The sequence below is a fragment of the Botryllus schlosseri genome, chromosome 9 (genome assembly GCF_051294905.1).
Source record: "Botryllus schlosseri isolate E-star chromosome 9, Bs_hap1, whole genome shotgun sequence".
Taxonomy (NCBI): domain Eukaryota; kingdom Metazoa; phylum Chordata; class Ascidiacea; order Stolidobranchia; family Styelidae; genus Botryllus; species Botryllus schlosseri.
Genome location: NC_137244.1, coordinates 10526338 through 10544904, shown reverse-complemented (window position 1 = coordinate 10544904; position 18567 = coordinate 10526338). Strand labels below are relative to the sequence as shown.

General features: G+C 39.0%; 1 protein-coding gene across 2 annotated transcripts in view; it reads right to left on the bottom strand.

Moving 5' to 3' along the window:
• The window catches only part of LOC145446296 (linear primary-alkylsulfatase-like), a 39745-nt gene extending 21178 nt beyond the window's left edge, over nucleotides 1-18567 (bottom strand). Inside the window, exon 1 of one of the 2 annotated variants that reach the window (XM_080324549.1) lies at nucleotides 11421-18567. In XM_080324549.1, the coding sequence (XP_080180675.1) occupies nucleotides 11421-11688 (268 nt within the window). In that variant the 5' untranslated portion in view covers nucleotides 11689-18567. The remainder of the gene's footprint in view (nucleotides 1-11420) is intronic. The other variant, XM_080324548.1, reaches the window with a different exon arrangement.

Below are 18567 nucleotides of genomic sequence, written 5' to 3'. Positions count from 1 at the left end.
TTGATGCATCCCAGGGCGAGATATCAATTTTCGACAGAATAAGCATTCTTTCGTATCATGGGATGCATAAGTTGTAGTATTGATATGAAAATACGACACTAACCTTTTGTTTACTAGAAGACAGCGTTTTAGAGAACATCATGGCATGGCGCCCTACCCGATAAGACCCTAAGTTGAGGCGAAGAGCGATACGGAGAAGTTGCATCGGATACGGTTTCAACATTTTGCGCGATTAGTATATGTCAATACCAAATATTGTGGATCGTAAAATTTATATTTAGTGTAGATTTATTTTCGGAAAATAAAGGCATTACTATACTTGCTTTTATGCTTCAGCATGTATACGCTCAGCAGACAAAATAACTGAAGGTAATTAGAACCCAAAGTATGAGACTCGGAATTGAAAGTGACATACAAATACCGCTTTTAAAAAGCGGTAAATATATTTCATGTCTTTTGTCCATAAAGCTTCAAAGGTGATCTTCAAAAACAGGTGCAACGTTAAAAAAAGCCAGATTTTCCAGATTAGCAGGACACGTCGTGGGCTGCTAGATTATGATATGATAGGTAATTGCTAGATTGCGAAACGGTAGTTTCAAAAGTTATGGTGGGCCATATTTACTGTGATGAAATATTTGATATGGGCGACAATGCAGTGTGAGCGGAACCAAGCAATCCGGTACCTAAACTCTATTCACTAATACTTTTGTGAAAACAAGTTTGTCGCTCCATAACTACTGTGCGCGAAGTGCAACAAATTTCTGTGCTTAAATTGACTTTTATGAATATTAAATGTTGGTACTCCTTAAAAACAGCCCCAAAATTCCTCAGGCTATCTTTCATATTGGGGGATTAAACTACTTCTACTTGAAAAACTAAAAATAGCGAAAAGTAAGTAAGTAAGGTTCTTTTGCGGCCCGCGACATCTTCCAATATGAACGCAATTACTACTGGTACAGTATTGTTATGTTCTTCCAGTATTGTTATGGAAGAACAGTTGTTGTAACAAAGCCTAGAAGCTTGAAATGATAGCACTATAGTTTTATCAGGAGTTATACAGTTAGCTTGGTTTCAAGCCCAGCAATCCATATTTCGAGGCATTTTTAAAATTGCCGACGACGTGACAGACGCATTGTTCAAAATTGCTTGGATTATCGATAAACCGAAGAGTCTGCTAGAGAATGTGTGACTTCAATATAAATTTGACGTACTGTGCGGATATTCGCTGTTTCCGGAATTTAGCAGCAAGTCCAACATCACCTGACAAAATTCGAGGGTACAGTTGTCTGATTCAACAGTCACCAGAAGAGTAACAGCTATCTCAGTCGATCTTTTATCGCATGTTTTGAAACATAGTACGTTGCCACTCATAGACTACTTTAGCCTAGCATTGGACGAATCCATCGACTGCACACAGTGCACACACATTGCATAGCAACTTATCCAGGTGCGTTTTATCAGAGTAGACATATTTCCAGAGGAAATGCTGACGGGGCAAACGTGGGAAGGGGACCAGTGAAAAACATAAATTTGAAAAAGCTGGCTTCTGTAACTACTGGTGTATGGCTCCAGCCATGGAAGGAAAGGAGCGAAGAGTTGATTGGTTTGCTCACAAATGTCCCCGAAAATCTGACTTCTTATATCCCTGAGAGCTCAAAGTGATAATAACCTCTGTAACGAAAATGTCACCGTAATTTTATACTTGCTCGCTCACGCATTGAAACAGCGAGTTCGGTTCTCTGGTGGAAAGGTTTGAAGGGTACATATACCAACATGGAAACGAATAGAATGTACGCTCCCTGAAGGGATTTACTTGCGCCACTTGAAGATAAATATCCTCACAAAAAACAGCAACTGCAAACTTACGAACGCTCTCCATTAATGCTTTAGAATGCATAAAAATGTACTAAATTCCCGTATAAGACTGGTAAATAGGCTACAGTAGCCTAAATTTAATAGTGGTTCACAAATACATGGTGATAATGTTCTGCGGCCCACGGCGCCTTTTAGTGTGAAAATGCGGCCCGTTATACGAGGGAAGTTGAGAACCCCTGGTCTAATGCATAATTTTTTTACAGGACCATTATTAACCAATTTCCAAATTGTAGTCCATTCTAACTTTTTAGAAAAGATTGTTCGTGTAATGAAACAGCCGCCAAGCAATCCACAACCGAGAGGAAATTGGAAAGTGTTGTATTAACACAAAAGTTTAGGGATCTTAATAAAAGTGCAAATCATTATCTTCTGGAATCCTGGCACGGCTGGCAGTCCATGGGAAGCAACCATGTCATGTTCCATCTGCCATTTTAAGCCATATTGCATTACAAATGAATATTGCTTCACCTGTACTACCTCGAAAAAGATTTTTCGACGCTACTGCAAAACTGGAGATATTCTTATGCCGCGGAAACGGCAACGCTCAAAGCAACGAAACTCGTGAGCAGGGAAACTTATCAAGGCGACAAGAAAACAACAGCAATAATAAATTCGATACAGACATTTTTGCCAATCCATCGAGCAGACTACCTCATTATCACCAAGAGATTGTCGGGATCCGTAATTGGAATAATTTCTGCCTGATCAGGAAATCTGGCCGTACCTGCGATATGGTAGTTTTTAAAGAGTACCGTAGTTGATTTCTAAAGAGGCTTGAAGAAACATTAACATACTACGGGTTCAAATGGCATGGTACTTGATGATTCAATGCACAGTGCACACCCATGCTCCACGCATTGTAAAATCTCTGCTCTACCATCCAGCTGCACTGCTGTTATTGTCATTAAGAGAGAACAGGAACGATCAAAGAAATAACATTTGAGAATATATATTTTTGTTGCGGGACAAGAAACATTGACGTTATCAACTATTAGGCACAATTATCCGATTGGTCATAAATTGCAACAAAAATAGATGCACAAGGCACATTACATAGGATTACCATATTTTTGTGACCCAAATTCCGGATGCTCTTTAGCGCCCACTAGCGGATTTTAAATGAGTTATGAGTACATTTCGATCTATATGACGTCACACTAGCAAAGCTTTGTCTATCGACTTGAGGTGGTCACGATCCGGTTCAGGAGTATGTGGCTGTGTGTTGTAAGTTGTAACCATGGTCGAAGCCGCATTTTTTCACCTCACTCCCGCACAAATAAACACTGATCGGCCCACCGCACGGTAATCGATGCAACTTCTGGGGGCTTACTATATGCATCTGGTCGTAAATGATTTGAATGAATAAACAGAGCAGTGCGGAGAACCAATCCTCTTCGATAATCGATAATCAATAACGATAATGATAATAATGTAATATTGGGATACTTTTTCATCTGAACAAGACACACAAGGTAGCCTACAATGCAATAACACACAATGCGTTGTAATGAACAGATAGGCCTATAGTGCCTGACGGCACAGTTATTTTCGATGTTGACAATTTATGAAGCCATGGTCTTTTATGGTTCTTTCTATTCCATGTGAGTGCTTTCTGTCGACGGATCTTTTTCTGGGCTTTTTACGGCGGGGAAAGAGGAGACCAGATAAGCCTCCGCGCGAATCGTGCCGGCGCCACCCGGTTAGTGGACCCTTATCGTCACCACTACGCTATCTCCCTCGCTTATTGTGGAATTATGTCAATAATATTGGTTCTTCCATATATTATTATACAATTTTGATCCTCTCTCCGCCCACATGATCAGAGTTAGCGGTCGAGCTGGTGGAGGATGACGACTTCGAAAATGCAAGTAGCGTAATTGTACGTCATGATCACGTCACACCGATAAGATCATTTATCAGCCTGCACCACTGAGCTACATAAACACCGCACATTCGGTGGTTTCCAACCTTTTATATTCGCGACTCCATTTCCAACTTGGCGTTGCCCAGCTGATTACTAATTAATGGTCGGCAAATTTGCCCAGATTTATACTCACAGCCTATTTTGGAAGCTGATTACGTTCAACCTCTTCGTAAACCAAATTGGAAAATTTTGTTAGTTCAGCAGTACCTTACGGCCTTAAAAAGCGGGACGTTTGGCTGACTGGTCGGGACGTCGGGACAAGACGTTAAAAAGCGGGACTATTCCGCCTAAAACGGGACGTATGGTAAGCCTAACATTACACATAGTACATTAATTGAATGGCTCATATTGCTCTTGCTACATATTGACTTGACTTATATGCTTACCGTTGACTCAGATTTTGGTTCTTGGTATTCTGAATTTTGATAACAACAAATTCTGACATAGTAACAAAAGAGGTTTTCTAGTACGTTAGTAATGTGCTATGCAGTTATAGTAAATGAAATATCTACACCCCGCATAAAATTCTCAATGATATTATGATGTTGGTATCCTCATTGAAATTTAGTCACAACTAGTATCAGCGCACTTAAGAGTCCATGAAGAGGTGAGGTATTTAAGGTGTTCAAAATCCTGCTTCTGCAATACCCATACGATGAGACAAGTTGTTATGACGCTGGGATTTGATCAAATTCTCCCATGATCACCTTGACTGTTGAAGGAATAGATGGTGATGTGTAAGTCTGGAAATTTGTTGAGTGAAGGGGAACGTTGAACTGTCTCTATTCTGTCCACTTCCTCGAAGTAACCATCTTGCAAGTCAACTACGACTGTAAGAGTTGACAATCTGGAGGACATTATAAATGACTATGCAAAGTATAAGCTGTGAACAATCATTTATATATATTTGGCTGTGCACTATAAGGCTCTTCAGAAATGACTTTTTTTTCTCAAATCGTACTGGCTACTTGATAAAATTGTTAGGTTACCTAATTTAAGCCTACACACCAAATTTGGTTCAATTCCAACCAGTAGCCGCATTGCTGCAGCAGAAGAAACTTTCTATTTATTATATAAAAATAAATACCAAGAAATTTGAAAATTTTCTGTTCATCCCATGAAAGTGTTAGGTTGTCTATAGAAACGATGTTAACCAAATTTGGTTCAATTCCAATCCGTGGAATCGGGGTCGAAAAATTTGGATTCGAATAAAATAGTATTTACGGTGGGCACCTCTATAATGAATAATTAAAGAATTGGTCACCGTAAATACTATTTTATTCAAATCCAAATTTTTCGACGGCAATAACTCCGCTTCCACTGGTTGAAATTGAACCAAATTTGGGGAATATCATTTCTATAGACAACCTAACACTTTCATGGGGTGAACAGAAAATTTTCAAATTTCTTATTATTTATTTTTGTATAATAAATAGAAACCTTCTTCTCCTGCAGCAATGCGGCTACTGGTTGGAATTGATCCAAATTTGGTGAGTAGGCTTAAATTAGGTAACATAACAATTTTATCAAGTAGCCAGTACGATTTGAGAAAAAAAGTCTTTTTTGAAGAGCCGTAGTAGTTATACCGGCAAACTGCTGCTGAGTGCTGAAGGGATAGGGCCAATAACGCAAAATTCTCGAGTACCTGAACATCACATAACCTCTAGCTTTATACAAGAACATAAACATGGATAACATATACTTCTACGACTCTCGAAGCCCTAAAATTACAGAGAGACGAAGCGGCCGGCGGAACGTTCATCTTAGCTGGACGAGCGAATCTGGACATACTTAGGTAATACCGCGATGACGCAATTGACGCAGTCAGCCAGCTCGGAGTTCCATATATCCCTGAATCGACATTACGCGATCTTCCGCTGTGGTTGTGTACTCATTCTCATGCGAAATTTATCTCCCGCTGTGCGTGAATGGGTATTAACGGGCATTTCGATTTCGAATTGCGTGAGTCGTCCAACCAACTGGCGCAGCAAAAAAGCCTCCACGTACCGAATCGCACTGTGAGTTGTTAAACAAAATCGAATGCTTGCTCATGCCCAATCGGATGTGAGGGAAAGCGAAGCGAAAGTCTGGTAGTCAGCCGAACATTTTTGCACATTTTAAGTGTGAATCGTCAAAATGCCTCCACGTCATCCGCACCAGAAGAATTTGAATGAATTGCTGATCAACACAACACAGTAACCTGTTATGGTTAACTGATGATCATTGTCGATCGCCCTAAATTCAAGGAGCCATGAATGCAATGAAGTCGAAATATTCTCTTCCTGATTGCCGAATAAGAATAATGTTATCTTCGCTGCTACCAAACAGCGAACAGCATGTTGTTGAAAGTATAGCCTATACGTGAAGACCTGGCCTTGGTACAGCTTGTTATGCCACGGTTGACTTGTAGATTAATCGAATGGTGGAATCGGTTTTGCTTCTACTGTCCATTTCATCAATGACAATTTAGCTCTACAAAAGCGGACGTTAGGTTGTAACGATAAGTTTTCACACACAGCCACACAGCCCAAAATATGGCAGCAGCTTACGAAATGATGGTTCAATTGAATATTATCGACATGAAAGTAAAAAGAATTCTCTCCTGAAATGACCGTGACATGTTGAAGGCTTCCAGAGAATATTTGCTAGAGATACGCCGTAAACAGGCCCCTTACGATAATGATGAGAGCAGCACTGATGGTTCTGATTTTGATCGTGAAAGCGTGAAAATTTGGATTTGAATAATATAGTATTTACGGCGACCGATTCTTTGTTTATTTATGAATGTTGTGGTCACAGAAAATACTATTTTATTCAAATCCAAATTTTTCGACAGCAATAACTCCGCATCCGCATCCACTGGTTGGAATTGAACCAAATTTGGCGAGCATCGTTTCTATAGGCAGCCTAACACTTTCATGGGGTGAACAGAAAATTTTCAAATTTCCTATTATTTATATTTATATAATAACTAGAAACTTACTTCTCCTGTAGCAAAGCGGTTGCTGGCTGGAAATGAACCAAATTTTGTGTGTAGGCTTAAATTAGGTAACCTAACAATTTTATCAAGTAGCCAGTACGATTTGAGAAAAAAGTCATTTTTGAAGAGCCCTACTATACATCCCTGACTTCAGACCCTGTCCAAGATGATTTACTATAGCCGAAAGCGGGATGTTCTATATCTAGACTAGTGATTCCCAAACTGTGTGCCGCCACAGATTATATGGTGTGCCGCGGGTCTTTCCGGGGTTTTTGAAGAGCACCGTAAAATATTGAACATAAGGCATGTATGCACTATGCATGCATATAATGCTACTTGAAAATGGTCTAAATTCTACAACAGGCTGATAAATAAGCACATGTAACCACGTTCATAAAATCAATCGGGGCGTTGCCGATGACGACGTTCATGTCCACATCATGATTGGGCTGCTATGTCTCGATGAAATAATTTGATTCGCTTCGAATAAACTCATAAACAAGGAGTAGTCCCGCAACTCATGAGCACAATGGATGGGATTCAACTAACACTTCAACAATTTTTATCAGGTTTTGCTGTAAACAAATATATGCAGGTACTAATCAATCCATTTGAAAGTCATAAAAATCAAGCAATCGTTTGTAAAAAATGGACATCTTATTGATTCACGAAACGAAACGTCCCGTTTTTTAAACCTTGTTTCCACGAAAGGTTTGAAGAGTGGGCATCTCCTTCTCATTCCTATTTCATGTTGAGTGCAATCATAATTTTATTATCATTTGCACCTTAATGGGTATGTGGACATTTTTGTTTCGTTTTTACTGAAATTGAAAGCCGTATCCGAAAGACACTGCCTGGAAAATTACGAAATGCTGGGAAGGTTTGTCAACGAATAAACATAGTGTGGCGAGATAGCGCAGTGGTATAAACCGCGGCTGCAACACCAATGGGTGCGGGTTCGAGTCTGACCGAGGTCGACTTCCGAATTACGACACCTAAGTGTTGGAGGTTTACCTAGGCTCCTCCTCGCCACCTCATCCGCGTCAGCGGTGTCTTACAAAAGCCTAGAGGTGGGCCGTGCTATAAGTCGGCAGTAACGGAAAAATAAGAAGAATATCGGCCTGGTGTAAAATGACCATAGTAGTCGATAAACACCATGAATACCCCAAACAAACGAATAATCATGGTTTCAGTCGAATATAAGTTTGTATTAACAAGCATAGCCACCGCATTAACAGGCTAATCGAATTTTAAGCAACTTTCTTTCAAGTGTGCCGCGAGTATTTTATAATTTTTCTAGTGTGCCAGAAGCAGAAAAAGTTTGGGAACCACTGCACCAGATTATAATGACTGAAATTTTACAGAGGTGCCAACAAGCTCCCAACGCGGAAGAAGGCGATGAAGCTCTCACTTAGGGGTGGGCAAAATGATTCGAGTACTCGAATCTGAATCGAATATTAATTATAAAGATTCAAGTCGAGAAGTGAGAGGTGATGATTTTATCGAATACTGAGATTGTACATCCCTTGTCACCAAGTATTACATTAACTAGTTTGGATTTTTTTTTCACCCTGGAAGCTTTGAGACCTCGCTTGGCCGTATCACAGAAGACGAGACATGTATTACAAAGCTACGCACGCCAGTAAGAATGAAATGTCTGCGAAGTCGTGATCAACTAACAGCATTGTCACAAGTGCAATGAAATAGGCGTGATCGAAAAATAATTTCAAATCATCGCATAATATTTCTTGTTATTGTATAAAAGGTACAAATTTGAACTTTCCGCTTACTGCCTGATGTTTCAGTGTTTTGTAATACTGATGTTTACGTGGAAAACCGATCCTATTCCGATGAAATAACAATTATTGGGTTGCTTCGGAATTAAATCTAGTCAGCTGTAGTTTGCCTATTTAATTGCAGCTGATGGTCGTTAGTTCTAGTTCCATTTCTAGTTGCCAGTTTTGAAAAGTGAGAATAGATGCGCACTTATTTTTCACATAGTAGCAATCTGGGTGTGTTGTGAGTCGATATACAGAAACAGATCAGTCACTTGTGGATGGCGTAGCCTACTACTGATCTTAGTTCGCTACGGAAAGTGTGTGTTTATTAGGTTTGTCAAAAATTTGGAAAATTTTAAAAATACTCCGTGTATTGACAGTTACGTATAGTTTTATAAAGCTGCAGTATGTCTGAGGTGTAGCGTCTGTTCAGCTTTTGTTAATATATGGTGAGTAAAAGCGAGGGTTGGTACGGTGGTGAGTTTCTGTCGATTAGCCTACTTGTCGGTAATGATAGCACGCATGTAACTTCACAAATTAGACCCAAAAGCACAATGATAGCCTGGAGAAGCAATGGAATGTGCGTGACTTATTTTTGATTCCAGCATCCAATGAGATGTAGCAGTTGTATGCCATTTGTTGCGGAGATAATCCGCACATATATTTGTGTTGACGTCGCCAGAGAGTCTCCATCCTGCCCGAATTTCAGTGGTTCTTTATCGGGACGCAAACAATTTTTCACGGGTCGCAACCCATTGCGTGCGCTGGGCTAGCCTACATATTTTCTACGATATTTTCTACCTATTATAACGTTTTGCCAGTTTTGCTGGTCATTTTTACAATTAGATAAGCAAATTACACTGGGCTACAATTTTGAACGATAAATTTCTTGACTTTGAATAATGAATATGCACTTGATTTAGGCTAGTTTTGGTATGCTGATTCCAAAAATGCCGCTGGTTTTCTTCTATCACGTCAAGTTTTTGCTCTATGACATATGCCCGAAATATGCAAATTTTCACGAGATTTTGCCATAATACTTTTCCATACCACATAGATTTCCACACCTTTATCATATAATTGAGTTATATAGCTAAGGGGTCAATTGAATTTTTAGGAAAGAAGGTACTGGTATCGATCTAGGGCACCAATGCTTTCACCCATTTATGGTTAGAAGATGCAATCATCCGAGGATATTTCAGACACATATTTGATGCAAACTGCAGGATATGACAAGAAAAATAAACAGTACATTTACTATCAGCTATAGCTCCAATGCCCCATTCAGCTGATCCAGTGTAACTTGAAACTCCTATAAGCTCGATAATCTGGATCAATATGAATATCTTAGGGATGGCAAGCCTAATGATGAAGATTTTGAAATCGAAGATGATTCAGAACGTAGAGTAGTCCATCAACACAAGTTAAATGATCTGACATAGGCTTTGGGAGTTGGAAGAGAAATATTCGAACCTTTTGGCACCCTTGCGAATTAAGAAAAGATCACTTGGCCAGATCACTTGGATATCTCACTTTCGATCATGAGAAACAGTGTTTTCATCGTAGGGCTACTTTCGGTAGATTTGTGTATTGACGTGATACTGGCATTGGCATGATAATGTTGCCTGGTTTGTTGGAGGAGATATGAATCCCGGTTTACAACTCAAGTGATTGGCAAATCTCTATTGGTAGCTCAAAAAGGATCCTAAAGTGTGACAGTCTCCAAATTGGCAACGTCTTAGGGGCAGTAACAATTGCACACTCAGTTAGTCTTCGTGAATAATAGAGAAACATTGAGAAAAATAAAGAAACATTGAATTGTTGCAATATCACAAGCACGATTGTGATTGGATCATATGCGTCAGCTTTGAAATATCGTGTTTTCTTAGTGGTCGGACAACAAGAATGAATGCACATTGCACATGTAACCAATGTTACCACTAATTTTTGACGAGTCTGCGCACACTCACCAACTCACTGCGCAGGCGCTTGGACAACAGTGCGTAACGACTAAAAATAGGTCATCCCTTCGGATTTTTTGTGCGCAACTTACATTTTCTGTGCGCAGAGACCCTGTCAGCACTGCGCATTTGCGCACGTGCGCAGCTTACAGGGAACATTGCATGTAACCCTGATACACATGTGCCACTGCCATATGTTTATGTCGGACAGCAGACATTCAAAAAAGCTAAGATATCTAAATAAACTTGACATAGTCAGCGATGGGCAAGGAGAAAGCATCCCTCAATATCTGAAGATGATGATGGGGGGTACGATACCAGAGTAGATTGGGGATTACATATGTTAGCTGACTACTGCTCGAGTATCAAACGAGACAACCCACAGAATTATGAGTTATTAGCGCATATTTGGACCCTGAAACTCGCACTTTATTTATCCTGCAGAAACAATATCAGTTTAAATTAACCAAATAAAGCAGCAGTGCAAATGTTTATTTGAATTCTATTGATTTACTTTCGACTAGTTGTGGTTTTTGAAACGTTTTATTTATTAAGCACAAAATATTAAAAGTAGTACTTTTATGTGGGTTATGAGACAATGGGGTGGATTCTACCCAAAAAAATTGACGTGATAGAGAAAAACGGAAGTCATTTTTGAACTCAGCGTCCAAAAGTTAATCGAAATCAATTGTCTGATCAAAGTCAACAAAAATTGTGTGTTACCCGTGTTATCAATGCAATGTACTATATGGCGATGAAATGAATATGATACATAGGCCTACACAACATAATAATAACATAAAATGCTTCAAATCGTTTGGCAGTTATAACAGTTATTCAAGGTCCTAATATAAAAGCATGGTTTACTAGTTTCCAATTACTGGTATTTATAAACATGTTACCTTCAATCATTATCGAATTCGCAAGAGCCCATCCAACAGCAACGTAAATGCGTTCTCCCACTTTCAAGACTTCCTTTTTTAGAAATTCGGTCCTCGTGAATTTGATGAGCTTTGTAGTCGCTTCTGTAGAATCGTTAATTTTAGCGATCGGTGCATCGAGATACTGGAAACCCCGTTTTCCTCTCTTCGATGATTTCGATTCTGCTGCCAAAGCTCCCAATAGCATGTATATTATGATGTGAGTGAAAATTATTTTCTCCATGTCCATTCACTGGATTAAGTCCTTGCAACTAATTCTCACTGTGCCAATATGCGCGTTAAAAAGAAATTTTATCCCGCTATATTACTTATCTATGTAAGAGTCTAATATGCTTTGCCCTGCGGGAATACAGGAGTAGGTGTGCGTGTGCGTGCTCTGGTTCAAGTTCAATACAAGTCCGTAAACGTAGATTTGATATGGAGATGTCTGTGAAATGCCCCTGAATGCCTTATCTGTATGTGCCAGGACTAGAATAGGAAATATTTGGCCCGCCTAGCATGTTGTCTGATTCACAGTAGTCACCATCGCCGTCGCAAGTATAATTCAACTAATTATCATTAGTATACTTTAATTTTAGTTTTAAGGCAGACTTCACAATAATTGAAAAAGCGGGTAAAGATTTATATGACCATGTAGCTATAGATTTATTCACTCTTCATCATAACCTTATCATTACTTATTCAGCAACCAAAGTTAATAACACTGGGCAACAATTTTGAACGAAATATTAGTTGACTTTGAATTTGCACTTGATTTAGGCTAATTTTGGCGTGCTGATTCCAAAAATGCCGCTGGGTTTCTTCTATCACGTCAAGTTTTTTCTCTACGACATAGCCTATGCCCAAAATATGGCCAATTTGGCCATATTACTATTTCATACCATATAAAAATCCACACTTTAACCATTTAATAAGTTATATAGCCAAGGGCTCAATTGAATTATTAAGAAAAAAGGTACTGGTATCGATTTAGGCCAATGCTTTCACCCAATCTTGTTAAGAGGATGCAACCATCCGAGGATATTTCACACACATATTTGATGCAAATTGCAGGATATGGCAAGAAAAATACACATTACATTTACTATCAGCTATAGGTCAAATGCTCCATTCAGCTTATCCAGCGTAACTTGAAACTGCTAGATACTTGATAATTTGGATCAAGATGAAGATCTTAGGGATAGCAGGCTATTTCAGAACGTAGAGTAGTCCATCAACACAAGTTATAGATCCGACATAAGCTTTGGTACTTGGAATAGAAATTTTCAGAACTTTTAACATCCTTACGAAGTGAGAAAAGATTACTTGGCAAGGTGAAGAAGGTATCTCATTTACGATCAGGAGAATCAGCCTCTTCTTCGTCGGCCTACTTTCGGTACCTTTGTGTATTGCCGTGATACTGGTATTGACATGATACTGTCACCATGGATTACTGGAGGAGTTAGGAATCCTGATTTACAACTCAAGTGAATTGCAAATGCCTATAGGTAGCTCAAAAACGATCCTAAGGTGTGGCATTCTCCAAAATGGCAACGTCTTAGGTGCAGTAACAATTGTATACTCAGTTAGTCTTCGTGAATAATACAGAAACATTGAGAATAATACAGAATTGATGCAATATCACAAGCACGATTGGATCACATGTGTCAGCTTTGAAATGTTCTGTTTTTTTGTGGTCAGACAATAAGGATGCACAATTGCACAGCACATGTAACCCTGATACACATGCGCCACTGCCATATTTTTATGTCAGACTGTAGACATTAAAAAAAACTAAAATATCTTAATAGTTTCCGTGAAAATCTTGACATAGTCAGGCAAGGAGACTATGTCCCCAAACATCTGAAGATGATGGGGTAAGATACCAGAGTAGATTGGAGCTTATATTTGTTAGCATACTATTGCTCGAATATGAAACTAGACAACCTACAAAATTTTGGGTTATTAGCGTAAATTTGGACTCTGAAACTAGCACTTTATTTGTCCTGTAGAAGCAATATCAGTTTAATCAACTGAATAAAGCAGTGCAAATGTATAGTTGAAGTCTATTGATTTACTTTAGACTGCTTGTGGTTTTTGAAACGTTTTATACAATAAGCACATAATATTAAAAGTAGTGCTATTATGCGGGTTATGAGACAATGTGGAGGTGCCTAACCAAAAATCTTGACGTGATAGAGAAAAACGGAAGTCATTTTTGAATTCAGCGCCCAAAAGTTAGTCAAAATCAATTGTCTGATCAAAGTCAACAAAAATTCTGTTGGCCAGTGTAATATAACACCATCAATGGGATAAGTTAAAGCGATATACAAGAGGTCTTTTAAACAACATTCCATGCCTCTAAAAATTCGTTCCAATAAACTTACTAGTTTATAAATAGGCCTATACTAGTAGCAACATCGGATACGGGGAAAACGTGATCTGTAATATCATAAATAATCGATTTCGACGATTACAGAGTTTTGAAGTGATCGCGATCGTAATCGATAGTTTTACGTGTATAATCGATTACATTGTATACAATACAAACTTTACACATATTTTTTTCAGCCCATATAGTCTCGTAGGCGGCATATATTTGTTCTTCGATATGCCACTTCGATAGCATGATTGCGCAAACCACCACTCTACCACATGTCTGGTAGGGTTACCATATTTTGGTAATCTGAAAAGAGACCACTTTTTCAAAATTTTCAGACTTAAAATACCGGACTTAATTTTTCCCGACTTCGTGGTCGGTTGACTAAAAAAAGAAGACAAATTCTCAAAGAAGAGAACAAATTCTCAAAGAAGAGAACAAATTCTCTTAAAAGTGGGCGTATGGTAACCCTAATGTCTGCTCATGAACCAAGAATGACAATCACCACTCTCGTTGGATAAACACTTTTTTGAATCTTGCTGGTCAAGAGCACCGCAATGAGTGAAATTGATATTTTTTGCTCACCAAGTAAACTCAAACTGAACGTTGCTGCCAAGGCCAAGGACAAGGCCAAGGCCAAGACTATGCTAATAATTCAAATCTGTTCAACTCAGCGGTTGTTAATATAGGTTGTAAATATACCGATTGCGTAATTCGCAAAGGCGGCTCGTAATATCCGTGTTGCGGGAACCAGTATTCGTTTTGGAAGAAGTTCGATTTCATTATGTCCTATTTTCCGATGACCCCCCACTTGGGAAGCATTGGTTGTCATTGTCATTCCACCAATCTCATGAATCTGCTATCGTTAGTAGCTTATTATCATTATATCCTTTATTCACAGTAGAACTGGTAAATACGCCCATAATCCGAGGAGCAACCTGCACCCAAAGGAAAATGGCGAGATTGGAGTAGATTTTTAAAATTTCAGTAATACAGTCAAATTGTTATTCCTATGCAATACATGGAGAAGTCAGATTACAGAATTGCATTTGATCAGTGGTTCTCAACCGGGGGTCCGCGAAGCATTTTCAGGGGCCCGCGAAGCCTAAAAATAGTTGATAATCTAATCTGTATTTTTTTTAATTCGGAAAATCACGAGGCAGTTTCGCTGCATTACTAGTAAAACTCCAGAGATCACATCAACAGAATGGCCATCTGAGATGGAATATCCTACTGCGCAGACTCATTTTTATTGCTAAATTGTCAATTATAGCCTAGGCCTACTGATACAAACATTTTGCTGTTTAGAGATGTTTTGTGGGGGAAAAAAGTTGGATGAGTAAGGTCAATCATGGTGACTTCGAAATGTTTACAAAAATCCATTTTCTCCTGTGGTGTACATAACCATTTTTCTATAATAACTACAAGATGAGCTGCTAGATAAAATTGAACAGGATTGACGTTATATGTTCATTAGAAAATTGTTCCAATTCTGGTGGCATATTTGTTGCGATCATACCCAAATGTGTCGTCGGAAACCTTGCGCGTTGTTATTATTATTACATTCGCCATTGTGGAAATGGATTTTCGGCACTTTTACATATCAAACTAAAGGAGCGGATTTTCAAGACACGACCACGTATTTCAAGAAATGCAGTTGCAGAATTCGCTTTGAAATAATAGAAGTCAACCCCATTTTTAAATGAATTGTATATGATCATATTTTTAAGAAAAGTCATTTCGTTGCTGTTTATCACTAAGCCAACAGTTATCATTTTCCCGAGACAGATGACGATTACACGATAATTGAGCTAAATCTGAAATGAAACTTCGTGGGGGTCCGCGGGGTCCGTGACGGTCCGAAAGGGGTCCACGAAGACAAAAAGGTTGAGAACCAATGCAGTATGAAGAATTGGCAAAGGTTACAGAGCAGAGGTAGAGATGATTGAAAATGAAGAATCGAAATTGCAGAAATTATGCTGTGATTCACAAGTGTAATTTTAGTCCAGTGGCGCATTCAAGGCCTTCCGAAGAATATGCACAGTGCCCAATAACGTGATCTTTTGGATCATCTCGAATCGAACGTTACCCGGAATCTGTTGGATATGTCTCATGAGTTTTTTGCTTACGACCCCTGTAGCGCCAATGACTATCGGCACAATGTTCATTTTGCATCGCCACATTTTCTCACATTCCATTTTGAGGTCTATTATTATTATTATCATTATTAATATCAGATGTAACGGTAATGAATAAAACCTTATGATATGCTTTGTGCTCCACGACATGGCATTTTTGAAACAGTTCAATCATAGTGTCCTATATGGTGTGGACACAACCAAATCTCACGGCTCAGAAATCGAAAACTACCACGGTAGGTACTGATTGCGAAAATATATATTTTATTCTGCTCATGGTCCTGGAACCCCCCAAAACCAGCCTCGAATGTTGCATTGTAACTGAGTTTGGTATTGTGACGCAACCATGCCGTCTGGGAGCAGCTGAGCAGCAGCGCAAACCGCAAGCGTATTGACCATTTTTGCGCAACCGATTGAGCATTCACACTCTCACTCTCGTGCGCACTTGCTCCTGAGCTGCTTAGACGGCATGGTTGCGTCACAATACTAAACTCCGTTACAATACAACGTTCGAGGCTGATTTTGGGGGTTCCAGGACCACGAGCAGAATAAAATTTATATGTTCGCAATCAGTACCGCGGTAGATTTCGATTGATGCCCGTTTTATCAAATTTAATGCTCGGCAAGCCGGTCAATAATTACCGTCAAATTGCCTTTGACACAATGGAAAGTGTGACGTAGACCAATCTCACTGAGCCGTGAGATTTGCTTGTGTCCAGACCATATAGGACCCTCTGGTTCAATGCATTTCTTCGAAACGTCTTTTTCTTTCACTTTCTGTTCCACGAATCAGTCTCTTCCTCTTTCATGCGCCGTTTATCAAATATTTGCTGCCTACCGCGGCCCACTGTAATTTCTGAGCTTTTTTGTCTCGCTGCAATTGCGGTGAGGGCGGAAAAATAAATTAGCGAAATGTCTTTATCGTTCTGTTAGTCATAGCAAGTGGGAGAATTTGCATTTCTTAATTCCTGGCGAGTTCTTTAAATTTCGGTTATAATGTTGTGAAAGTGAGTTGAGGGCAAGGGTGGAGGTCATACATATGCGAAATCTATACTTTATAGAGCTCATGTTTGTAAACGCTGACTCGTTGTACTTTGTTTTTAAAAATAAACGATAGTATATTTGGTTTTGTCAAAAGAAATCGAGTAAATACTGGGACAGATAAGGTCTAGATTCAACACTGAAAAGTTCCACATTCGGACTTCGGTTCGCTAGTTGAGTAAAGCCGGCTACATTTAGAATATCTACATGAGACGCATGCAGAGTACACACTGAATGAAAAGTAACAGAAAATAGCACAAAAGGACCAGCGATTAAAATGAAGTGGTTTGTGTTGATATGCAAAGACGATGTGCCGATAATGGTCCGGCATTCTCGAGAGTATTAATTTCGTAGAGTCTGCTCATATTTGATTTGAAAGTTAACATTCTGGGCGACAGTCGGATTTTGAGCTAGCCACTGCTCCACAGTCGTGATTATTCACACTTGATGGCGTGATGTTTTTACGTGTAATTTGTGATGAATTATAAGCTATAGCGAGCTACAAGTTGATAGTTAAGTACATGCGGACAATCGTCAGCGATGTAATTGTACAATGTATATTTTGGTATGCTACAAAGCAAGCCAAATGGCGAAACATTTTTTAAAAAGTACAGCATCATGTCAATCGCTATATTGTCTCGAAGATATATCAGGGTCCACTTCGTGGAAGCAAAATAAAATTATTAGCCACATTCTTATCAATGGAGAAACCCTTCCAAAAATTAACATCCAAAGAGGAATCAGGCAAGGGTGTCCTATGAGCATGTCTCTATATGCCATAGCTGCCGACCCATTAGTTAGAAGAATACAGAATGACGAAAATATAAGAGGAATAAAGATAGGGAAATGTGAGATCAAAATACAGCAATCGCTGACGACCTAACGGCCCTCGTGATAGACGGGAGATCTATAAAGAAAGTACTAAGTCACTTTGAAGACTATGAACTTGCCACATGGAAAAAAATAAATTAGACAAAAACACATATTTTACAAACAACGAAAAAAGCCAAAAGTCAAACGATCTGCCCGGAACTAAAATCATACACCAAAGAACAGATCAAGGTTCTTGGGCACCTACTGGGCAGGAATAATAGAAAAGACATGTGGCAAAAAGTTGTAAGTAAAATTGGAAATGTGTTAAACCTGTGCAAGTGCAGGAAATTGTCCTGGATAGGGAAAATGACTATTTTGAAAAGCTTGGCGTTTTCCAAGATAATACATATAGCAAAGGTCTATACACCAGACCTGAAATATGTAAAACAATTGGAAAAGCTATTTTTCAGTTTTTTGTACCATCCATAGAAAATTGAAACTATTGCCAGGAAAACGCTGCAAACGAGAGAAGAAACGGAAGGATAGGCATACCCTATCCAAAAACAAAGATAATAGCATGTAATTTGATAAAATTAACAGATTTAGCCACAATCGAGACGACGACTGACTTCCGGCACGTATGGGCTAGATAGATACCAATTAGGTTCCAAAATAAAAATAATTAATACACTCAAACGAAGTACTGCACAAAGACAAATCAATCGAGGAATGGACTAGAATACTGGCAGAAAACAAA